Source organism: Liolophura sinensis, chromosome 9 (assembly GCF_032854445.1).
Source record: "Liolophura sinensis isolate JHLJ2023 chromosome 9, CUHK_Ljap_v2, whole genome shotgun sequence".
NCBI classification, from domain to species: Eukaryota; Metazoa; Mollusca; class Polyplacophora; order Chitonida; family Chitonidae; genus Liolophura; species Liolophura sinensis.
The window spans coordinates 34,841,998-34,862,253 of NC_088303.1; the positions used below are offsets into that span (position 1 = coordinate 34,841,998).

The 20,256-nt window shown below is 39.3% G+C and overlaps 1 protein-coding gene across 1 annotated transcript; it reads right to left on the reverse strand.

Annotated features, from left to right (window-relative positions):
• Window positions 1-1,046: 1,046 nt before the first annotated feature.
• Window positions 1,047-19,379, reverse strand: LOC135475516 (alpha-tocopherol transfer protein-like). The gene is made up of 9 exons (XM_064755443.1): window positions 19,249-19,379; window positions 8,692-8,793; window positions 7,407-7,569; window positions 6,156-6,315; window positions 5,698-5,759; window positions 4,788-4,987; window positions 4,472-4,582; window positions 3,196-3,316; window positions 1,047-2,288 (listed from the first exon to the last, which is right to left on the reverse strand). Exons 2-9 carry the CDS (start codon window positions 8,734-8,736, stop codon window positions 2,113-2,115), a joined length of 1,038 nt encoding a protein of 345 aa, XP_064611513.1. The 5' UTR covers window positions 8,737-8,793; window positions 19,249-19,379; the 3' UTR covers window positions 1,047-2,112.
• Window positions 19,380-20,256: the final 877 nt, after the last annotated feature.

The following is a 20,256-nucleotide window of genomic DNA, read 5'->3' on the forward strand; positions in this document are numbered from 1 at the left end:
TCATAAACGAAGCAAACGCAATATTACGGCTGTAGAAACAAGGTGTCGATATTGTGTGCAATGAGGGCTGTTGACTCCGGAAACTCAGTCACGATGGGTTCTGTTCGTTGGGCTGCTGTGACGATAAGCGGTCGAATGGCCTCTTTAGGTCATGAAGAGTCTGAGGTTTGTTGAAGGTCGCCACCACTAGAAAAGGGCGTGTGCGACGCACGTAGGCTTGTTTAGACTTAGCTGCACCACTTCTGTCCTCGCGCGGAGCTATCTAAGCAGCATTTGACTATAAAATTGTTCAGGTGTTGGTTAGAATCATAAGTTGTGCATACTTTACATAAACAGAATGCACGTGTATGAAGTTTTATTAGAAAAAAAGATTTAGACAGACTTTTTTGTTTTCTGAGATCACTTCCTGCTGGATCACCGTGACACCAGTGAGCTCGGCGCGTTGTTTAAGATCTCTGTACATAATTTACTTGTGGTGGCAGTGATGTAACGCAAACGTGGAGAGCGGCGCATGCGCTGTAAGGAGTGTGAATGGCCACCTCTCTTGCACCAGTGTGGCGTGCAAGTCTATATATCATATGTGGTCGAGTTTGTCAGCAATATCAGAGGTCGGTGGTGTATATATACAGGAGTACAAGTGAAGTGAAATGAAGAAAGTTATGCCATTTTACTGACATTTTCCGTCACTGTTCGGGAGATTTCCAAAATGACGTCATCGATGAACTAAATGAGAAAGCGAGACCTGCTGAGTGCCCGCTCACTGGCTCGTGTACCCCACAGATTTGCTCGGACACCTGTCACCGTAAACGTCATGACTGCAGGCTATTTAATTCCGGACTGACCTCTGGGGTCTTCGGCAAACTGTAGCTTAAATGCGTTTTTCAGCCCAGGAAGAAAGCGGGGAAGCATTTGTCCTTTTATACGTTTTATGGGACACATCCTAAACTGCATGTTATGAAGAAGGAAAAAATAAAAACAACAAGCATTTCATGTATTCTTTAAATATGAATGAATGATTTAATTAATCATTCAATCAATCAACCGTCTTATCTTATAGCGTACAATATCCGATAAAAAAAGATATACCAAGGAGAAACCCAGTAACGATTAGTTGACAATGAAGCCACGGTAATCTCCCTTGTAATGCAGTTATATAAGCACATTATTCAGCGTCATATAAGTGAAAAATGGGAAACTTTTAGTTAATTGGTGGCCTACAGCGCACGCGGTCAATGTACGTCACATCTTAAATTTGTACGTGTACGTGTGGCCATAAAACGCTTCAACTGCACACAAGCACTGTTGAGTCACGTGCAACGTAAAGCGCGTTGTGTTTTTAGAGCACTGTGGACTTCAGCCATATCAACATGTCAATCAATCAGTCAATCAAGTTTCACTTCAATATACAGCCAGATTTGGTGTGTAAATACTGACCTCAGTGATTTGCTGCGCAGGTGTGAAAGAAATCAAAACATTCCCGCTGATTGTGTGGAAAAGGTGTAAGTATATAACAATGCCTTTAGCAAACAATAATGATTAATATGTAACTCATCAAATGTAAATAAAGTGTACATCAAATATTGTTACAGTCGGCAAGAGGGAATATCTATCGATAAATAACAACTCTGCAAGGCACATCAAAATATAGCTGAACCAGTCATGAGCTAACTACAAGTGATATAGGCCTACAGCCATGTTGCGTGACAAGTGGGATTTACTGTCCTTTTAAAATCTCCCAAGAGTGGGACCATAGTAAAAATACGGATTAAATGAATAGTTGAAAATGTTATATGTAACAGTCACACCAGCCTATTTTCCTAATACACATGTTGATGAATTCACGCCAGTTTTTCACACCTCTCTTTCATCACTGATACCGCAGAAACCTATCAAACTTTATGATGCAACCAGTCATACACGCATTCATATCTGTCGACCATTTAAACAAATGTTACAAATGATTAAAACACGTTGAGGTAACATTGAAATTTAGGGGCAAGTCAAAATTTTCCACACGGGGCCGGATAATATCGATAGTCACGGTATACTGCATATTGTCTCGATATCACAGTAACCTAGCTTTCTTCGCGGAATGTTCAGCACTGGGCGGTATCACAAACCGAGCTCCGCCACTTCATCATGATCGGCCTCTGATAGCATGCGGAAGGATTCCTGTGGTATTTCTTTCTGTCGCACTCGTCGGGACTCGTCTATTCCGAACTTTCCTGAGCTTAATGTGAGCAGCCAATCGCGAACTCGTGGTGAGCTCATTTCTTTCCGAAGGTTCTCTACAAATGTAAAAATTGAATAAGTAGACACGTACAACTAAAAAATTAAATGGCACAGCTATATGGCTACTTTTCTCAGACAAACAAACTTTGTCTAAAGCTATAACACGTGTATTCCACCTCTGCTTCACACTATAATGCTATTATCCAGAATTTCCAGCTCATGCTGGCTTCCCCTCCAGCCGTAAGCGGAAAGGTCTGACAGCAACCTGCGGATGGTCGTGGGTTTCCGCCGGGCCCTGCCCGGTTTCCTCCCACCATAATGCTGGCCAAGGTCGTATAAGTGAAATATTCTTGAGTAGGGCGTAAAACACCAATCAAATAAATAAATAAATTATCCAGAATTTAGTGAGATCATCACTTCTCCTGTCAACTTTTTGGCAACTTTTTACATAAATCTCGTCGCAATAAGACGTTTTAAACTGAACAATTTAATTTTTCCAAAAAATTAGAATAAACTGGTTTTACGATGTTTAATGAAAAAGGCCCAATGTACAGTTCACAGTCTCTACGAAACAGGTTTTCACATGTCATTTAAAAGCTTATTTTTTAACTGTAGGAACTAGACGACCAGGTGGCATATGTAACAACTGCTATTTTAAGATGCCTACATTAAAATTTAAACTTCTTGAGCCATAAACTATCAGTAGAAATTTAAATTTTCATAAATTTGTGTTAATACCACATTATTAGAAATGTGCATTTGAATCCTTACAATCCAAACTAAACCGTCAAAGTACGTTCCACTGACTGAAGTCAAAGTTGGCTTTGTGGGTTAAACAGGTCTTGGTGTGTCAAGCACAATATTTAGGGCTAAAATTTAAGCTAAAATTTACCGCAACACATAAAAATGGACATATTTCATTCAATAAATTCTCCAATGATTCTAGACAACTGTCTCACTCACCAACGATGGCATCTATTGGCCCTGCGTTTGGACCTGTGTAATCGTCCGGCAGGTACTCTTCAGGTAGATGTGACATGTCGATTTCTTTGTACACGGACACCAGTGAGGAGTGGGTGAAAATCTAAAACATGGTGGACTGATTGGGTAAGCACACTTAACGAAAGCGAAATATTGGGGTATGCACAAGTAATGAAACTGAGACACTGTTTGAGCACAATGAATGAAAGTGAAACATTAGGGTAAGCACAAGTAATAAAAGTCAAACACTATGTAAGTACAATTAATGAAAGTGAAACACTGTGTAAGCACAAGTAATAGAAGTGAAACACTATGCAAGTACAATTAATGAAAGCAAAATATTGGGTAAGCACAAGTAATAATAATATTGGGATATGCACATGTCATGAAACCGAGACACTGTGAGAGCACAATGATTGAAAGTGAAACATTGAGGTAAGCACAAGTAATAAAGGTCAAACACTATGTAAGTACAACTAATGAAAGCGAAACACAGTCTAAGCACAATTAATCAAAGCAAAAACACTGGGTCAGCAGAGGTAATAAAAGTGAAACACTGTGTCAGCACAATTAATCAACGTAAAACACAAGGTAAGCAGAAGTAATAAAAGTGAAACACTGTGTCAGCACAATTAATCAAAGTAAAACACTGGGTAAGCAGAAGTAATAAAAGTGAAACACTGTGTCAGCACAATTAATCAAAGTAAAACACTGGGTAAGCAGAAGTAATAAAAGTGAAACACTGTGTAAGCACAAGTAATAGAAGTGAAACACTGTAAGTACAATTAATGAAAGCAAAATATTGGGTAAGCACAATTAATCAAAGTAAAACACTGGGTAAGCAGAAGTAATAAAAGTGAAACACTGTGTCAGCACAATTAATCAAAGTAAAACACTGGATAAGCAGAAGTAATAAAAGTGAAACACTGTGTAAGCACAATTAATAAAAGTGAAACACTGTGTAAGCACAATTAATCAAAGTGAAACACTGGCTAAGCAGAAATAATAATAGTGAAACATCCCCATCGGTGCTCAGTGTTCAGGCAAAAGATCCACACGAATTACGGTTAAAGCAATGCCGGATATTAAAGCTTATATGTGACTGTTGAAACTTGAAAATGAGGAAGTGATAAATTACTGATGGTGAAAGTGTAACAATTAACTAGCAACGTGAAAAGATTAATCTATAGAGCAATCGAGTGATAAAGGTACAGTCTTTAGTTCTTTATGTACACAACCAAGAACGAAATGGACTTACTCGCTTCTGGACTTTTTCTGGCAAAAGCGGCCTAGTTATTTTGAAAAGTGTTTCACCAACTGATCCCATGTTGTAATTGTGAACCTCCTTGGTTCGAATCGGATAAATTCTCTGAAAATTGAAACATAGAGAGCTTTTACCTCATGCACCTTTTTTGGAACATACAATAATCAATGTATTTGACTAAACTAAATAAATAAATGGCCAAAAACTAAACACTGCGATATAATGTACAACTTAATGTAAAAAGACATCGTTTACTATACACGTCATTTAATTGAGAAGTAGAAAACTGATTATATTATATTATACTCACTGACAATATGGCAGCGTTTTTCTTCATTTTGTTCATGCCATGAAATCCCATGTGTTTCATGGTCATGCCTGTGAAGTCCATGAGAACCACAAACCCATGAATCTGTGTGAGTTCGTCCATGAGAAAGTAATCCGACAACGCCAGGCCCGTCTTGATGACGTCATCTGAGGTGTAATGTTTGTTGGACGTGTCTACGACACCTGCAAGCGGAAGATAACAATGCGCATGTCATTTTCACCTGTCTAAAAAAGGGGTGCCAAAAAAAGTTGTACATCTGGCGAGAGCATAACCTTATGGGTGAAAGAAATCCGTGTTATTACGCAAATTATGTAGATAGGCGATGACAAGTTCATTAAATATGAAATCGAATTCAACATGTAGTTCAGTGCCTATAAAAGTCTCGCACGGATATGTCAAGGGAAATACAAGTTATTTAAGTCGATCTATCCATGTTACGTGTTTCGTATGTCTTCAAGAATTGAGGGATTATTTTTTATCATTGTTCAAACATTTGATTCTGCGACGTATTTTATGAAATGTGAAATGAATAAAATTTTGGCAGGGTTGCGACTAATTGTCATCATTCCCGAAGTGTTTTAAACTATGCATTAATCTGGAGTTTTATAAACAAGAATCAAATAAAGTAAATAAATTAATTAACCACTGCTTAAACCCGATTGTTTATATTATTCACGATGGCTTGCAATATTTCATTTATATCCCTTTTTCTTGCGAACTGATAATATATCATGTGCTTGGACGTCGGGCAATTACCTACACTTACACTATCAGTATAGCGCAAGCTAAAGGTTTCGGACAGCTGCCAAGTAGCGTATTTGTTGAAGAAATAACTATATGCTCCTCCCATTATGTGGACTACATCTAGTCTTAATTATTGATGTTCACCTACCAGGTCGTCCCAGCAAGATTAGTCTCCCCTTCTTATCTCTTTTGGGGAGTGTAAGATAGGACCTGAAAGAACATCGGTAAGCACACTTAACGAAATGCACACTTAACGAATTCAGGTGAATGTAGAGCGCATTATCTTCGATCGAAATATCACTTAAACAAAAAGACATTTTAACTTTTATGAAAGTTATTAAACCCACATATAAAATCTCAGAAATACATGATATATATGAGAAATCAGCAACTTCCTAATTCTTTGAGCTCATTACTCCTTTTGAAGCACTTCCAAAACTTACATTTTCCAAAAATATATTAAATATCATAGTCAATAATCAAGTTTTACGAATTTTACAAAGATTTAATGGGCTTAATTTCCCCTGAGATTATTACATAACTAGAAGCGGTTTGAGATGAAACAGTTTACGTAATGTAGAATGTGTTGGTGTATGCACCCTTTACCCATTTTCCAGGACTTTCTGAATAGCTGGGTCGTGGGTATCTATATTCGCCAACCAATCCGGGTACTTCGTCCGCGTCGTCCAGTAATGGTCGATAGCTTGACGTGCAAACACTTGACTGAACTTACGCATGCGCAGAAAGGACAGGAGGAATACGGCATCTGAAAAATTTACCAAAAAAGGATTTATTTACAGATAAACATATGAAAAGCTGAAGTTTATTCTATTGCTGGAACATGCGCTTTGGCAAGTTTTAAACCAGATTTCATTCTTGCTTTTCAAAATTACTCTGTTGCTATTTTTTAAATAGCTGTCACAAAAATACAGTATACATAATAAAAATAAAGGGAAAACTTATATTGCAGTTCTTAAATATATGACCAAATCATAATGGTCTCACGTGGACGGCCAAATCTACCCACACCAAACCTACCCACTGGCGTCTCACACCAAACCTACCCACAGGCCTCTCACATCAAACCTACCCACAGGCGTCTCACATCAAACCTACCCACAGGCGCCTCACAACAAATCTACCCACTTGCCTCTCACACCAAACCTACCCACAGGCCTCTCACACCAAATCGACCCATATGGGTCTCTCACAAAATCTATTGGCGTACAACACTGAACCTACCCACGGCGTACATCACCAAATCTGCACAAAGGCGTCTTACACAAAACCTAACTTCTGATACCATCTCATACCAAACCTACCCACGTACGCACACGAAATCTAACCATGGGCGTACAACACCAAACCTACCTACGGGCGTACAACACCAAATCTATCCACATGCGTACAACACCAAATCTATCCACATGCGTACAACACCAAATCTATGCACTGGCATAGAACACCAAACCTACCCACGTGCGTACAGCACCAAATTTATCCACAGGCGTACAACATCAAATCTATCCAGAGGCACACAACACCAAACCTACCCACGGGCGTACAACACGAACCTACCCAAGGGCATATAACACCAAACCTACCCACGGGCGTACAACACCAAACCTACCCACGGGCGTACAACACCAAACCTGCCCAGGGGCGTACAACACCAAACCTGCCCACGGGCGTACAACACCAAACCTACCCACGGGCGCACAACACCAAACCTACCCACAGGCACACAACACCAAACCTACCCACAGGCGTACAAAAACTAACCTATCCACACGCGTACAATATCAAACATACCCAGGTGCACAAGACATACCCGTTGGCTTAAAGCATCAAACCCACCCATTGGTGTTCTTAGCCAGCTCTTGTGACTCCGTATCCATCTCCGGAACTCTTCCAGCTGACTCTCTCTTTCCGAAGGAATCTCATTTAGGTCTCTCTGAGCAGTTTTTATTGATTCTTCATCGAGGGTGCAGACGTACTTATTTTCTTTGACCTTGTCAATCTGAAATGCCATGCACAGCTTTGTTTTACCACAGAAAGAGATATATAAAATGACATTCTTGTAATTGAATTATATCATCATTATAATTTACGCCTACGAGATACTCACCAGTATATTAGGTTCTTAATTAATATTTGCTTAATAAGTAATAATAAATCATGACAATAATTAAGCATTTATCTCATGCAATTCTAAAGTTTACTGACAAAAGCCAAACAACCCCAAAAAACAAAAAAAACAAAAAAAAAAAACAAAACAAAACAAAACAAAAACAAAAACAAAAACAAAAAAAAAAACCCCCAAAAAACGTGTAAATAAAGTAGAAAATACACATGGAGCACTATGACTTAGATAGGCATATCTGTTCTGTGTTGTAATTCTACAGAGACATACACGTACAGTATACGTTTAATTTATTTTATTTATGCGATTGGTGTTTTACGGTGTGCTCAAGAACATTTCACTTATACGACGGCGGCCAGCATTATGGTGGGAGAAAACCGGGCACAGCCCGGGGGAAACCCATGACTATCTGCAGGTTGCTGCGAGACCTTCCCACTTACGGCCGGAGAGGAAGCCAGCATGAGCTGGACTTGAACTCACAGCGACCGCATTGGTGAGAGGCTCCTGTGTCATTACGCTGCGCTAGCGGGATAACCGACTGAGCCACGCAGCCCCCACCCCACCATGGCGGATTAATTCAAGCATAACGAAAACGTATTCTTATATCGTTGCCTTCCTCAGATGTCTCAGTTTTATATGGATAGACTGTATATTTAATTAGGAAAAAAAAACTGAACTGTGGTTTATTAATATAGCATATTCCCGAGTTTTATCAAATATATAATAATTAATATATTATAAATGTCCGTGATTTATGCAGTGCAAATTATGTCAGTTATAGGCGAAATTTCATATCTTTGTTCAATGATGGATTATCCCCGCGATGTGGTAATCTTTTAAATTAAAATCACAAAAATACAATAAATTACGAGGTCAGAAAGTACAGCACAGTTTGTGTAAACGTCAGTCCAACGCAAACTGGCTAATCTTGTTACGACGACACCTATAGCTCAAGTAAGGCTGACAGCCATACGGGTGCTGACATCTGTATAGACCTACCATGGAATCGCGGGATATCCCACCTGCCGCGCCGTTCTCCGACATCGTCGCCTTTACACCAATCGCGGGATATTTGGTCCAAGAGTTCACTGGATTTTTAATCTGTGTAGGCAAAACAATAAGGGGTGTCAATTACTTCAGCGATATTTTAGAAAAGCAATTAACGAAACGCGAAAAATATTTTAGGAAAAGTTCACGAGAACGGTGTTATGAAAAAAATTCACGGACAACCTTCTGAAATTAGAATATAGGAGAAAAATCGATAAGGGTCGGGTTCGATCCATCAACCATCGGGAGATCAGCATCAACCCAAACCTATACACAATTGACAGTTAAAGCTATAAGGCAGTCAGGCTGCTTCATTTCTGAACAAAATTGCAACAATAACCCTTGAACACGCCTTGTAAACAAATCCTTCATAGCTTTGTAACATAATAGCAAGTCTCTAAACAACCTCTAGGCCAACACACTTAACCTCAGTATCAACATCTGTCTTGTAAAAAAAGAACACTGGGTTTCTATAAATTTATATAAAGTAAAGCTCTAAATTAACTATTAAAGAATTGCCAGATGCATTATTGTACAAAACATAAATACTTTTGGTACTTTATCAATGGAGCTATCAACAAATGCCCACTGCCTTTGGTGGGTCTCGTATCAGTATAATGGCTCGGGCGGAGCAGCTTACTTGCCTTCGGTAAGTCGTCTCAGTGAAGCAGCACTAAATAAAAGAGCGGTGGAAATCCGTCCTGCAACAAGGAGGCACATTACACGTACATGCACCCTAATTGTTCCTTCGTCGTTATATGACTGAAAAATTGTTGAGTACGACGTTAAACCCCAAGCACTCACTCACTCTTTGGTGGGTCGGGTTCATATATATCACATACATATGTTGTTTACATCGGAAGAATTAGCAGCTGGTTTTAAGGGGTTAAAAACTCGATCACAGATGCTGTTCTGGAACTCACAAGTCTGTGTAAACTTCGTAAATCAGTAGAAGATATGAGCTGTGTATACCTATTTACTTAACTAACTACTTACCAATATGCGTTTTACTTTTGTGTTTTACGACCATCTCACCTCTATATCTATATAAGGTGTGTTATGAGCTAGTCGATTCCTGTCTTATACTACTCACGTGCAGTGAGATGTGTTCACGTGCAGTCATGTGTAAACTGGGTCAAGGTAGAGGAATGTAAACATTTAATACATTATTTAGTCCGCGTGGCCCGAGAAGCCGCATAACCTTCCCTCAACCCCTCTCATCTTCACCGATACGGTAGTTATACTGCATAGGATTACATATCAAGGCGCTTCCCATACCCTAGGGTAAGGCACACCTTCAACTGACCGAATTCCTCACATTGTGTTGGCACCAAATTGAAGGATTCGATCCTCACTCGTTTAATGTTGTTTATGTCGGTGTCAAATAGCCCTGGGGTCGGGGACCGTCCTGGGTCACATTCACGAGATTAACGAGGTGAAGAGGGTTTGTTTTGAGCGTGATGATAAAGGTTGTTTTGTGGTCAATACAACCGTATAGAAGTGCATGAGACAGTTGTGAGGTAATGGTGAGGTGTTTGCATGAATTTGTCATGAATGGAGTGACAAGGGAGTGGTTGTCGGGGACTAGTGTGGTCAGCAATAAAATTGCGAAGCCAGGACAAAAACCCCGGCGGACAAAAGCTCCGTCGTTTTGATTAACCGACAAAACATATGCGACAATCTAACAAACATATTTATTGACGGGAATTCATGTAGCGTGACTTTGCCTTTCATGTAAAAAACTGTCCAATCAAAGCGTAACCCAGCCTTTCACTCGGGTTGCTTTCCTCTCATAAGTGTTATACACGTATGTTTTCAAAACAATATTGCCAAAAACAGCTGTCTTGAATGTCTCTGATATAATTATCGAATACTTTTCGTCCAGCAGATATAAGTTTATTCTACCACTATTCCTAATTTGTTTGGACGAAATATTTCAGCATGGCATACAGGTTACAGCTGACTACAATTCATAGTATCATCTCGCAGCTACCGAAAGGTATGCATTTTGAGTCGGTTAACCGGCATCTTATGTACAATTTTTAAAAATTTTATTATTCAGAAATTTAAACCAAATCAGACTATAGTTCACAAAAAAAAATTTTTGAATACTTTTGAGCAAGAATAAAAAACAATTTACTTTTACAAGTTACTGCGTATTTTTTCTATTTTATATGACCTACATGAATGTATGTGATCAGTGATTAGTGATCTTAACGTTAAATCGGAAGCAATCTATATTAATTGCGTAAATTAAAATTTATATATTATTCCCCGAAATCGGGAAAAACGAATGTTGGTTGCATGTTTTTTAATTTCTACACTCTGAAAGATTGAAACAGGCACGTTTTGTGTCTTTTGTTTTCTGAGGGTAAGACCATCACCGCTACAAGTATTTGATATCAACCATTTTCTTTAGAGGTGTTTTTAGAACAGGAAAACAAATTCTAACACAAGGTGCGATACAGCAATTGTTTACCATACTTGTAGACTTCTTTAGTTTTCAGGTAAGCCTGAAATGTAGGTCGGGCATCCTGTATACCGCTGAGAGATATATACCTGTTTTCGATGTCGTCAAAAACGGTTAGAATACATGGTGATTGAACGAGAAAGAAGGGCTCTATAGATTGCAAACATGTATTAAAATCTGAAACGTCATTTCATGAAGAATGGTTTAAAACAGAAGAAAACTTTAAAAAATGACACTACAGGCTGAAAAGAGCACATTTTTCCCCATCTGGTGGTGCCTGCTGCATAATTTTGCGATTTTTCCTCGCCATACACATAAAGCCTGAAAACGGCAAAGCTGGCATGAATCGCTGAGTTCATCGCGTCCTCCATCTTTAACACCCTGTAATTTATGCTGGGGGTGTGCTGCCTCTCAGCCAGTGAATTTTGTTAAAACTGCCGGATTGTTCGTGTAAACGCGGGACCTACGTCCAACATTCCGGTTTCCCGATCGTCAAGAGGAAAACGAACTGTACTGTTTGCTACAATCTGGGAAGAATAATTCAACCGGAAATGTACGAACTGCACTTCGGCGGTTTCCGACGCCAAGTCTCCTCCTAACACAGAAGACTTCAGGACTAGTTCTTAGGCAAAGTGGAGTCGTCCGCAGAGGATTTCGGCGCTGACTTTATTTATAATTTATCAACTTGAGCTAGATATAAGATCTTTTTTTATGGCATGCACCTGCGAGGAGAGTTCATAATCTTTTTAATGGTATTTGTTTGATATTTAAATTTTCTTCTCCTTTAAGTTTCTCAAACGACTTATGTCATTTACCATATACACTTAATACTGACTGAGAGGCTTATGTTCGCCGGGTTTTTTTTTCTCCGCCGAGGGTTTTGTTCGCGGGTTTTTTGTCCCGCGGGGCTTTTGTCCGCCCCCTAAAACTGCATATCGCGGGCTACGCCCAATATATAAAGGTATTTTTCATAAGATGAGCCAAGTCCATGTTTATCCAACGTCTTAAGACTTAAGTCCAAATTTAAACACTCAAATGATTAAAATCTTTAAAATTTGTACACTGATTCTTTACTGTAGAGCAATGCATCAACTAAAATCTGAGTTACTTCATATTTGGATTTTCTAAGCTCTTTCAATTTATAACTTAAATCAAGTTGCTTGATAAGTATGAGCCCATAGCTCCAAATGGTAGATTGCTAATGGCCACATTATAAAATGACCTGCTATTATTTAAATGGAACATAGAAAAACTACAGATGGTTTTCTATTTAAATCAACGCAGTTTTTGCTCTTGTATGAAGTAAATGTATAATTGCACTTTGTTGCAAACTACACGGTAATGCACAGTACATTTTAGCAAATCTTTATAAAATTTGCTGGGCATCTTCATCTGGACATAAAAATTTAAATAACTAAAGAAATATGCAAGGCTAAACAAGTTTGTCTAATTCGAGCCCTTAAAAATTTCAACAAGTTTTTTGAAAATGAGCGTAAGAGTAAAACCAGTCTAATCACGACAGTGCTTGTCTGCAATGGAGTCTGGTAAAAAGCATATGACCTGCTGACATCAGTTGTCTACTTACCTCGATGTGAACTACATGTAAAGTCGTTCAAGCTTGCAAACGGTGTAGTCAATTAAACTACAACAGTTAGAGTTCCCTTCTGAGGTGTTTTCTGCTGACTCTGCTAATCAGTTAAGGTGAAGTAATTAACAATTGTTGTCATCAGTTTTTTCGCAACTAGGACACTGGGTCCAGGGGGATTTGAACCCATGGTTTAGGGCGTTCTCGAAACGTAATACCGTTTCAGAACGTATAAACAGGTAATATAACAGATAGAATATGTTTATGAAATATACTGGGCAATTTTCGTGCTTGTCTCGTTCCAAGACAATTACGTGTAGAATGTCTTGCAAAAGATAATTTTAAGCAAGAAAGTATTTCATATCACCTCTTAAAGAGCTGGGACCTCTTCATTTCCTGGAGTTCAAGACAACGACAACTTCACTATCATTTCTAATAGTTGCCACTATGGTTAGCATGCTGGCGCAGCAGGATGTCAAGTTGAATATGAGAGCATATTATGTTATTTAGCTGAAATTTGTTGTTAGCACAATAACTTACCTGGAATTTACGTTGTCGAGCAATAGTTTGACCTGCTTGCATCAGAAATATCAATTTTGAAGAGATTTTAAATTTTGACAAATGATCGTTCAGTGATCCCTGAGCCTGGTCTGGAATAATGACGGTCACGTCATTGGAAAGCTTTAAGCAGATGCTTAAGGAAACTGTACAGTCCAATAAAATGCACACCACCGTTGGTGTCGCACAGGCATTATTTAGACCACACCATGCAAAAATTCCTTGAATGTGTTACTTTTGTGTGCCAAGTGAATGTAGACTATTCCACAGCTGATTTATAGCACCGTGGATCGTCAGTGGTAGGTATTATAAGCGGCTCTCTCAAGCTTCTTGACACATGCATGTAAGGGAATATCTCTTCATTACATACGCATCATTAAGCTACGGATATACCGCCTATATAAAAGCATTAGGTAGTATTGAAGTTACATGGGAAAATCATGGAACGAACCATCTGTGCCTAGAACCGTCTTTATATTGTTTTAAGTAATTTGTTTTCATATACTGTCTATAGGTGAAGGCATACCTGTTATTGCAAAATGAAGTGTGCTTTTGCAACACAGTTTACAAACATGCAGTAGTTTATTTACCTATGCAGGTGCCTTTGCTATATATGCCCTGTCGCGCTATCCCGAGGTAGAGAGCATATACATTTTTTATATTGTCTTTCAAACAAAGAACTTATCAAAAATAACAAGTTGGTGCCCCTGGACTGGTTTATGGCTGCTAATTAGGTCTCCACATTGATGTCCTGTTAACGAAACCATGTACTTTATGGGTTGTTTGTTTGTTGGTATGTTTGTAATAAAGAACTATATTTTTTCTTTCATCGTCGCGAGGAATAAATTAAGATATTCGTGTAAAAAGGAATGTTTCATTAAATATTTAATTATAATGGGACAAACGTTCGCCGAGAGACTATACATAAAAACTCCATTATCAAATCATGGGTCGTGTATATATGAGCCTTTTCGAGACTGTTTAAACGTGTTTCGTTGTAATATACAGCCATTACATCTACGTAATACACTACAGTTATTGTTATTTCACCGTTTGCAATTTAGTTACCACAAACGGTGTACCCACTGGACATATACATGTATATATATTATAGAGTAAATATTATTCGTTAAATATGAATACCATTTACATTTCACGACGGTGTCCCATTCATTACGGGAACTTTTCAATTTGATAGTCGTTTAGTGTTAACTCTCTCAAGAGATCGACATACCACATCATAGTATGTTACGTACACATATGCTATATATATTTGCACCGAAGCAACCAGCGCTTGACATATGCATTTATGCCGAGGCAGCAATATTACTATTAAATCATCAATTTATTTGATTGGTGTTTTTTTTTTACTTAAAAACATTTCATTCTTACGAGGGCGGATAGCATTATATGGTGGGAAGAAACCGGACAAAACCCGCAGAAACTCACTGCATACACATGGAACTGTGATATAGAAGAATATAATTAATTTCATCTGCAATATAACCAAAACTGGCTAAAATATAAAACATGCTCTGATTGAAATCAGTGATATTTCTGTTACCAATTTTGTGCCATCAAACTCGATTTTCTATTATCGGAGGTGTCTTTAAAATTGTGCCTTATGTAGCAGACAGACCAGCGGGGAATTTTGCAAGATAGACATATATGCTTGAAATATCTGAGGGCAAAATAGGCTCGGATTATATTCTGTTTATATACTATGCAACAGTTTGAACTGAATCACACTACTGCCTACGGACATGCAATCTGAAACTTAATTAAAACTGATATCATGATAAAACATGGCAATTATACAGTAAATTTTGCATTCTTGTTAACCGTATGAGCTGAAAAGTTTACTCCCAGTATGCATTGTCTTGTGTGACGGACACTGTTTATAAGTCCACAGTACCACCTTTTACTCATAGGAGAGTTTGCTTCTCTCGAAACCTGACCATTCGCGAGAAATAAAATTTGGGTACCATATACATGTAGAAATTTCTCGTATATTTTTGCCTTCTCTTACCTTCCACAATAGCTTCAATACTCATGTGTACGTGAAGGCCTTCTTTAGGGGTAAGGACAGATGCCATAACGACAATGGGCTTAAATCTATTTACTCTCAACTGTCCATGGTTTTATGAGGAGGGAAATGTGTATACTTATGTTAATTTCCAAGAAGACTTTCGAACTGTAGCAACTGTATCAGTGAAGGTTGACAAATAATTATATGAAATATACACGCAATTTTTGCGTTCGTCTTGTTCGGAAAAATGTGTAAAATGGTTTACTGCATACAAGAAAATAATTCTAACCAAGAATGTAAATCATGTCACCTCTTAAAGATATGAATGTATCCGAGAGTTCTTCCAGAAAACTAAGCTTTGCTTTCATATTTATCAATTCCCGTGGGGATCTGTGTGGCCCAGTGGTTAGCCTGCTAAAGCGCGGCACAAAAACTTAGGAGCCTCTCATCAATGCGATCGCTGTGAGCTCAGCTCTAGCCCATGCTGGCTTCGTCTTTTCCGAAGATATTTTGAACGATGATACCTGTATCAGTGATGTTGACAGCATATAATTATATTAAATATATAATTATAGGTTGTCCACGTAACATCTACGGTCGCCGAAACGAAAACATACGTAATCTACACCTGATAAATAATATCGCATGTGTTAATCCGTAATCCTGTCACTGATCTAAGGCAAATAGTCGCACGGATTTCTCGCAGGAGTGAAACTGGTTATTTTAGGGCAAAATGATTGACACTGCTTAACTTTATATAAACGTTATCCGGAAAAGGTTAGTCTTCCTTTTTATACACTGTTTTGGCTATATACACTTTGCTGTCACTGGTTCTCCATTCATTCAATACCTTATATTCTCTAAACTTTACACTGAAAAGTGGCCCTAAACCTTGTCAAAGGCCAGATATTAAGCATAATATACAATTAGGTTCTTTGTCCCTTAGGGCCTCCGTGGCTCAGTTGGTTAGCGCGATAGCGCAGCGTAATGACCCAGGAGCCTCTCACCAATGTGGACGCTGTGAGTTCAAGTCCAGCTCATGCTGGCTTCCTCTCCGGCCGTACATGGGAAGGTCTGCCAGCAACCTGCGGATGGTCGTGGGTTTCCCCGGGGCGGGGCCCGGTTTCCACCCACCATAATGCTGGCCGCCGTCGTATAAGTGAAATATTCTTGAGTACGGCGTAAAACACCAATCAAATAAATAAATAAATCTTTGTCCCTTAGGGCCTCCGTGGCTCAGTTGGTTAGCGCGCTAGCGCAGCGTAATGACCCAGGAGCCTCTCACCAATGCGGTCGCTGTGAGTTCAAGCCCAGCTCATGCTGTCTTCCTCTCCGGCCGTACATGGGAAGGTCTGCAGCAACCTGCGGATGGTTGTGAGTTTTCCCCGGGCTCTGCCCGGTTTCCTCCCACCATAATGCTGGCCGCCGTCGTATAAGTGAAATATTCTTGAGTACGGTGTAAAACACCAATCAAATAAAATAAATCAAAATCTTTGTCCCTTAAGTATAACTTCCATTGATAAAACCCCACCAGATAAATGTATGTACCAAGAAGCGAGCATATGCTTGGTGACTTAGGGACCAAACAGTGCTTGTATATATTTATATCAGTTGATATACAAATAGTCACAAAGTGTTAAGCTATATGATCAATAATTCCTATAAACACACAATGATTTACATGGAACTGTCCAGACTGCTGACAACTGCAAGTATCCTACACGAGGTCGGTGACTCTCGTGTGGCCTTTGGCGCAGTTCTACGTTCTGTGAAGACTTGTAGTTTTCCACTAATACAATGAGCAGGTGTGTCCATCACACAAATAATTGTCAGTATCTTTCTAAAGGTGGGTTGTTTTCGCCCGAGTACAATGGTTTCCTCGACCTATAAAGCTGACCGCCATCGTTTACGAAAAATATTCTAAACATTTTATGTTGGTGGTAGCTCCAATAAATGTCAGATTGCCCTATATAATATTATTAATGGTGTTTGCATGTGTATAGTGCGCTCCTAGCATACCACATGTATGCGGGTCAAGACGGGGGTTCCCCGGACTTTCAAACCCACATAGCGGATTCGTTCTGAACGAAGAAAATTAGAAACAGAAAATACATTCAGCCATATATGTCTGTGTATATATATATACAAATATAACCAGCAGGCTCACCAGCGTATCCATGTTCTAGCTCCGGCTACATTTCTCACGACCACAAAAAATCGAGACGCTGCTGGCTGAAACAAACTCTTAGTTGACCCCACGGCTATAAATACCGTGTCTTACTCCAGCCATCTCTTCTTTTTTATGTAGAGGCTGATGCAATATCACAATATGAGGGTCGGGGATATATTTGTAAAGGCCAGGTGCATTGGGTTAAAATTTAAAATTAAGTCATTATTATTTTCGACTGCAGGTGATCAATGGCTACAACACATTGCTAAAAGTAGACGCCGTCTTACATGCAGGCTGTTCGTGAAGTGATGGAATCAGACAGACAGACAGACGGGCACAGCGGCTTGTAGATCTGCTTGCCGCAGCGAAAATGGTATCCCACTTTAACTAGAAAGTTATACATTTACGTACTGCCACGCCTATGCAACGTACTTAGAGACCTATACCATGTACATCGAGGCCTACGTAACGTACTGCGAGGTCTATGTAACGTACTGCGAGGCCAATGTAACGTACTGAAGAGACCTATACTATGTACATCGAGGCCTACGCAACGCACTGCGAAGCCTATGTAACGTACTGCGAGGCCAATGTAACGTACTGAGAGACCTATACTATGTACACAGAGGCCTATGTAAAGTACTGCGAGGCCTATGTTACGTACTGCAAGGCCCATGTAACGTAGTGCGAGGCCTATGTTAAGTACTGCAAGACCTATGTTACGTACTGCAAGTGTAACGTACTACGATGCCTGTGTAACGTACTGCGAGGCGTATGTATTTACAGTCAAGATCAGTCATTCCTTTTATTTGATTCTTAATTCTGTGACCTGTCTGAATTAGGCAGTTAACGGTCATGGAGTTTAATACCATGCACAAAACCATGAGTTGAAACTAAGCATTCCTTTGCCTTACCCCATTTAAAAGAACGACAATTTGGAGGTCATTACACTTTGCAGTGTTTATCTACCCAGCCGACGTTTTAGACGGCTTGTGCATGTATGCTATATAACATGTGGGTGTGTCGATATATGCAAGTATGGGGTAGTGGAACAGACTGTGTCTGGTGAATGGTGGAAACAGTGACTTATACTAATGCTACTCGCGTGCCTCTGTTTGCCCATGTATAGGTAGTGGGCAAATGAGCTGGTGTAACGACCTAATGTCATGCTGTCGTTCACTCACCTGAATATGCTATCCTGATCAATGGCGCGGCGATTTGACAAACGTAAATTGTACCCATTTTTTACCCATGCACAGCACTTCCTGTCGGTGTCAGCAAGCCTACATGCATATGTAGGCTACCCGACCATGACACGACGCTTTCTCAAATCCACATGCTCGTGGGTATGTGGCATGAAATGTTAGATGAACTAACAGTATAACGCTGTATCAACATCGCCTAAACATTAACGGCAAATAGGCCTATGTAACACACTGACCCGACTGAAAACTAAATAGCATGCCCTATATATCTAAAATATATCAGGTCGAATCGATATGATATTTAGTAGTAGGCCTTTAAAAGGATATGGCATATAATATTACATATAATGCTTGACATGGGCTTCAATTAATACGTTCCCACAAATGTATACAAAGATAACACCACACTTAAAATATGTATGTCTTGGTGTTATGTCTGTAGGCCTACTGTGGCTTAACAACATGTTGAGAAGGTCTGGGCTAAACACCTACCTGTGTGGAGTAAGGACGAATTCCAGGTAAACATACTACCTCGGGGTTACGGGCTATGTATATAATGTTCTTTACAGGCCACTGATCACAGTGTTGACCATATCGCTGACTGAGACACACACCCTGAACTGTGTTAGTAACCTCCGGTGCTCAACGCACATATAGTTGTCATTTTGTATTCACGCGTCGTCGACCACGGGGGAGCAGTCATTATTTCACGGGCGTTATAGATTCACATTGTTTTTATGCTTAGAAAGATTGCTGCATGTGCTTGTTCTATGCTTGATCCATTTAAACAAGCTTAAATATGTCCGAAGGCCTAACTTTGACATAATACCAAAGTATTTGGTAAAGTAAACTATACTTAAAATTGAACATTTACCGAAGCTGCGATATTTCTATCTCGTGTAAATTTCACTTTGCAGACCGCCTCATTTGAAACCACTAGCCCATAGCTATCCGTATTCGACAGCAGCTCCCATATACAGCTATAACTTGGCGTCAGTAGAGGCCTGTCAGATAACCTGCGAGATGCGGTGATTTCCTTTCAGCACTGTCTGGCTCCCGCAACCCATGACGTTGACCGCCATATTCGTAAGCACTTAAGTAAATAACACAAGCGAGATGTCCCATCTCGATACATGTGACTCTTAATTCACGTAATTCTTCTGTATGCAGCCGTATGATGAGTCTGAGTATAGTCAAATTGCTTAGACAATATTTAAAATATTGCAATATATTGCATATTTTTGTTTGGAAATTGGGCTACCCTTATCTGAACGTTGCAACGTCAATTGCTTTGTGAGAAATGCGAAGAAAAAAACTAATGTCTTCATGGACTATATCGTGTATAATAATTTCCTACACATGGCCTTCTGAGTTATGTTTTGTTTCCAGCCTTACGTAAAACTTGTTCAGGGAATATCATGATATAATTAAGTCGAATTCGGAGATTAGGACCTTCATGCCATGTGTCTTTCAAGAAGGTCGGGCCACATTTAATTAAAT

Excerpts from the sequence above, each read along its gene's own strand:
- LOC135475516 (XM_064755443.1), bottom strand. The coding sequence starts at position 8,736 with ATGTCGGAGAACGGCGCGGCAGGTGGGATATCCCGCGATTCCATG. Across the intron at positions 6,316-7,406 it reads CTGGCTAAGAACACCAATGG|ATGCCGTATTCCTCCTGTCC; the intron begins GTGGGTTTGATG and ends TAAATTTTTCAG. Across the intron at positions 3,317-4,471 it reads CAGAAAAAGTCCAGAAGCGA|ATTTTCACCCACTCCTCACT; the intron begins GTAAGTCCATTT and ends ACCATGTTTTAG.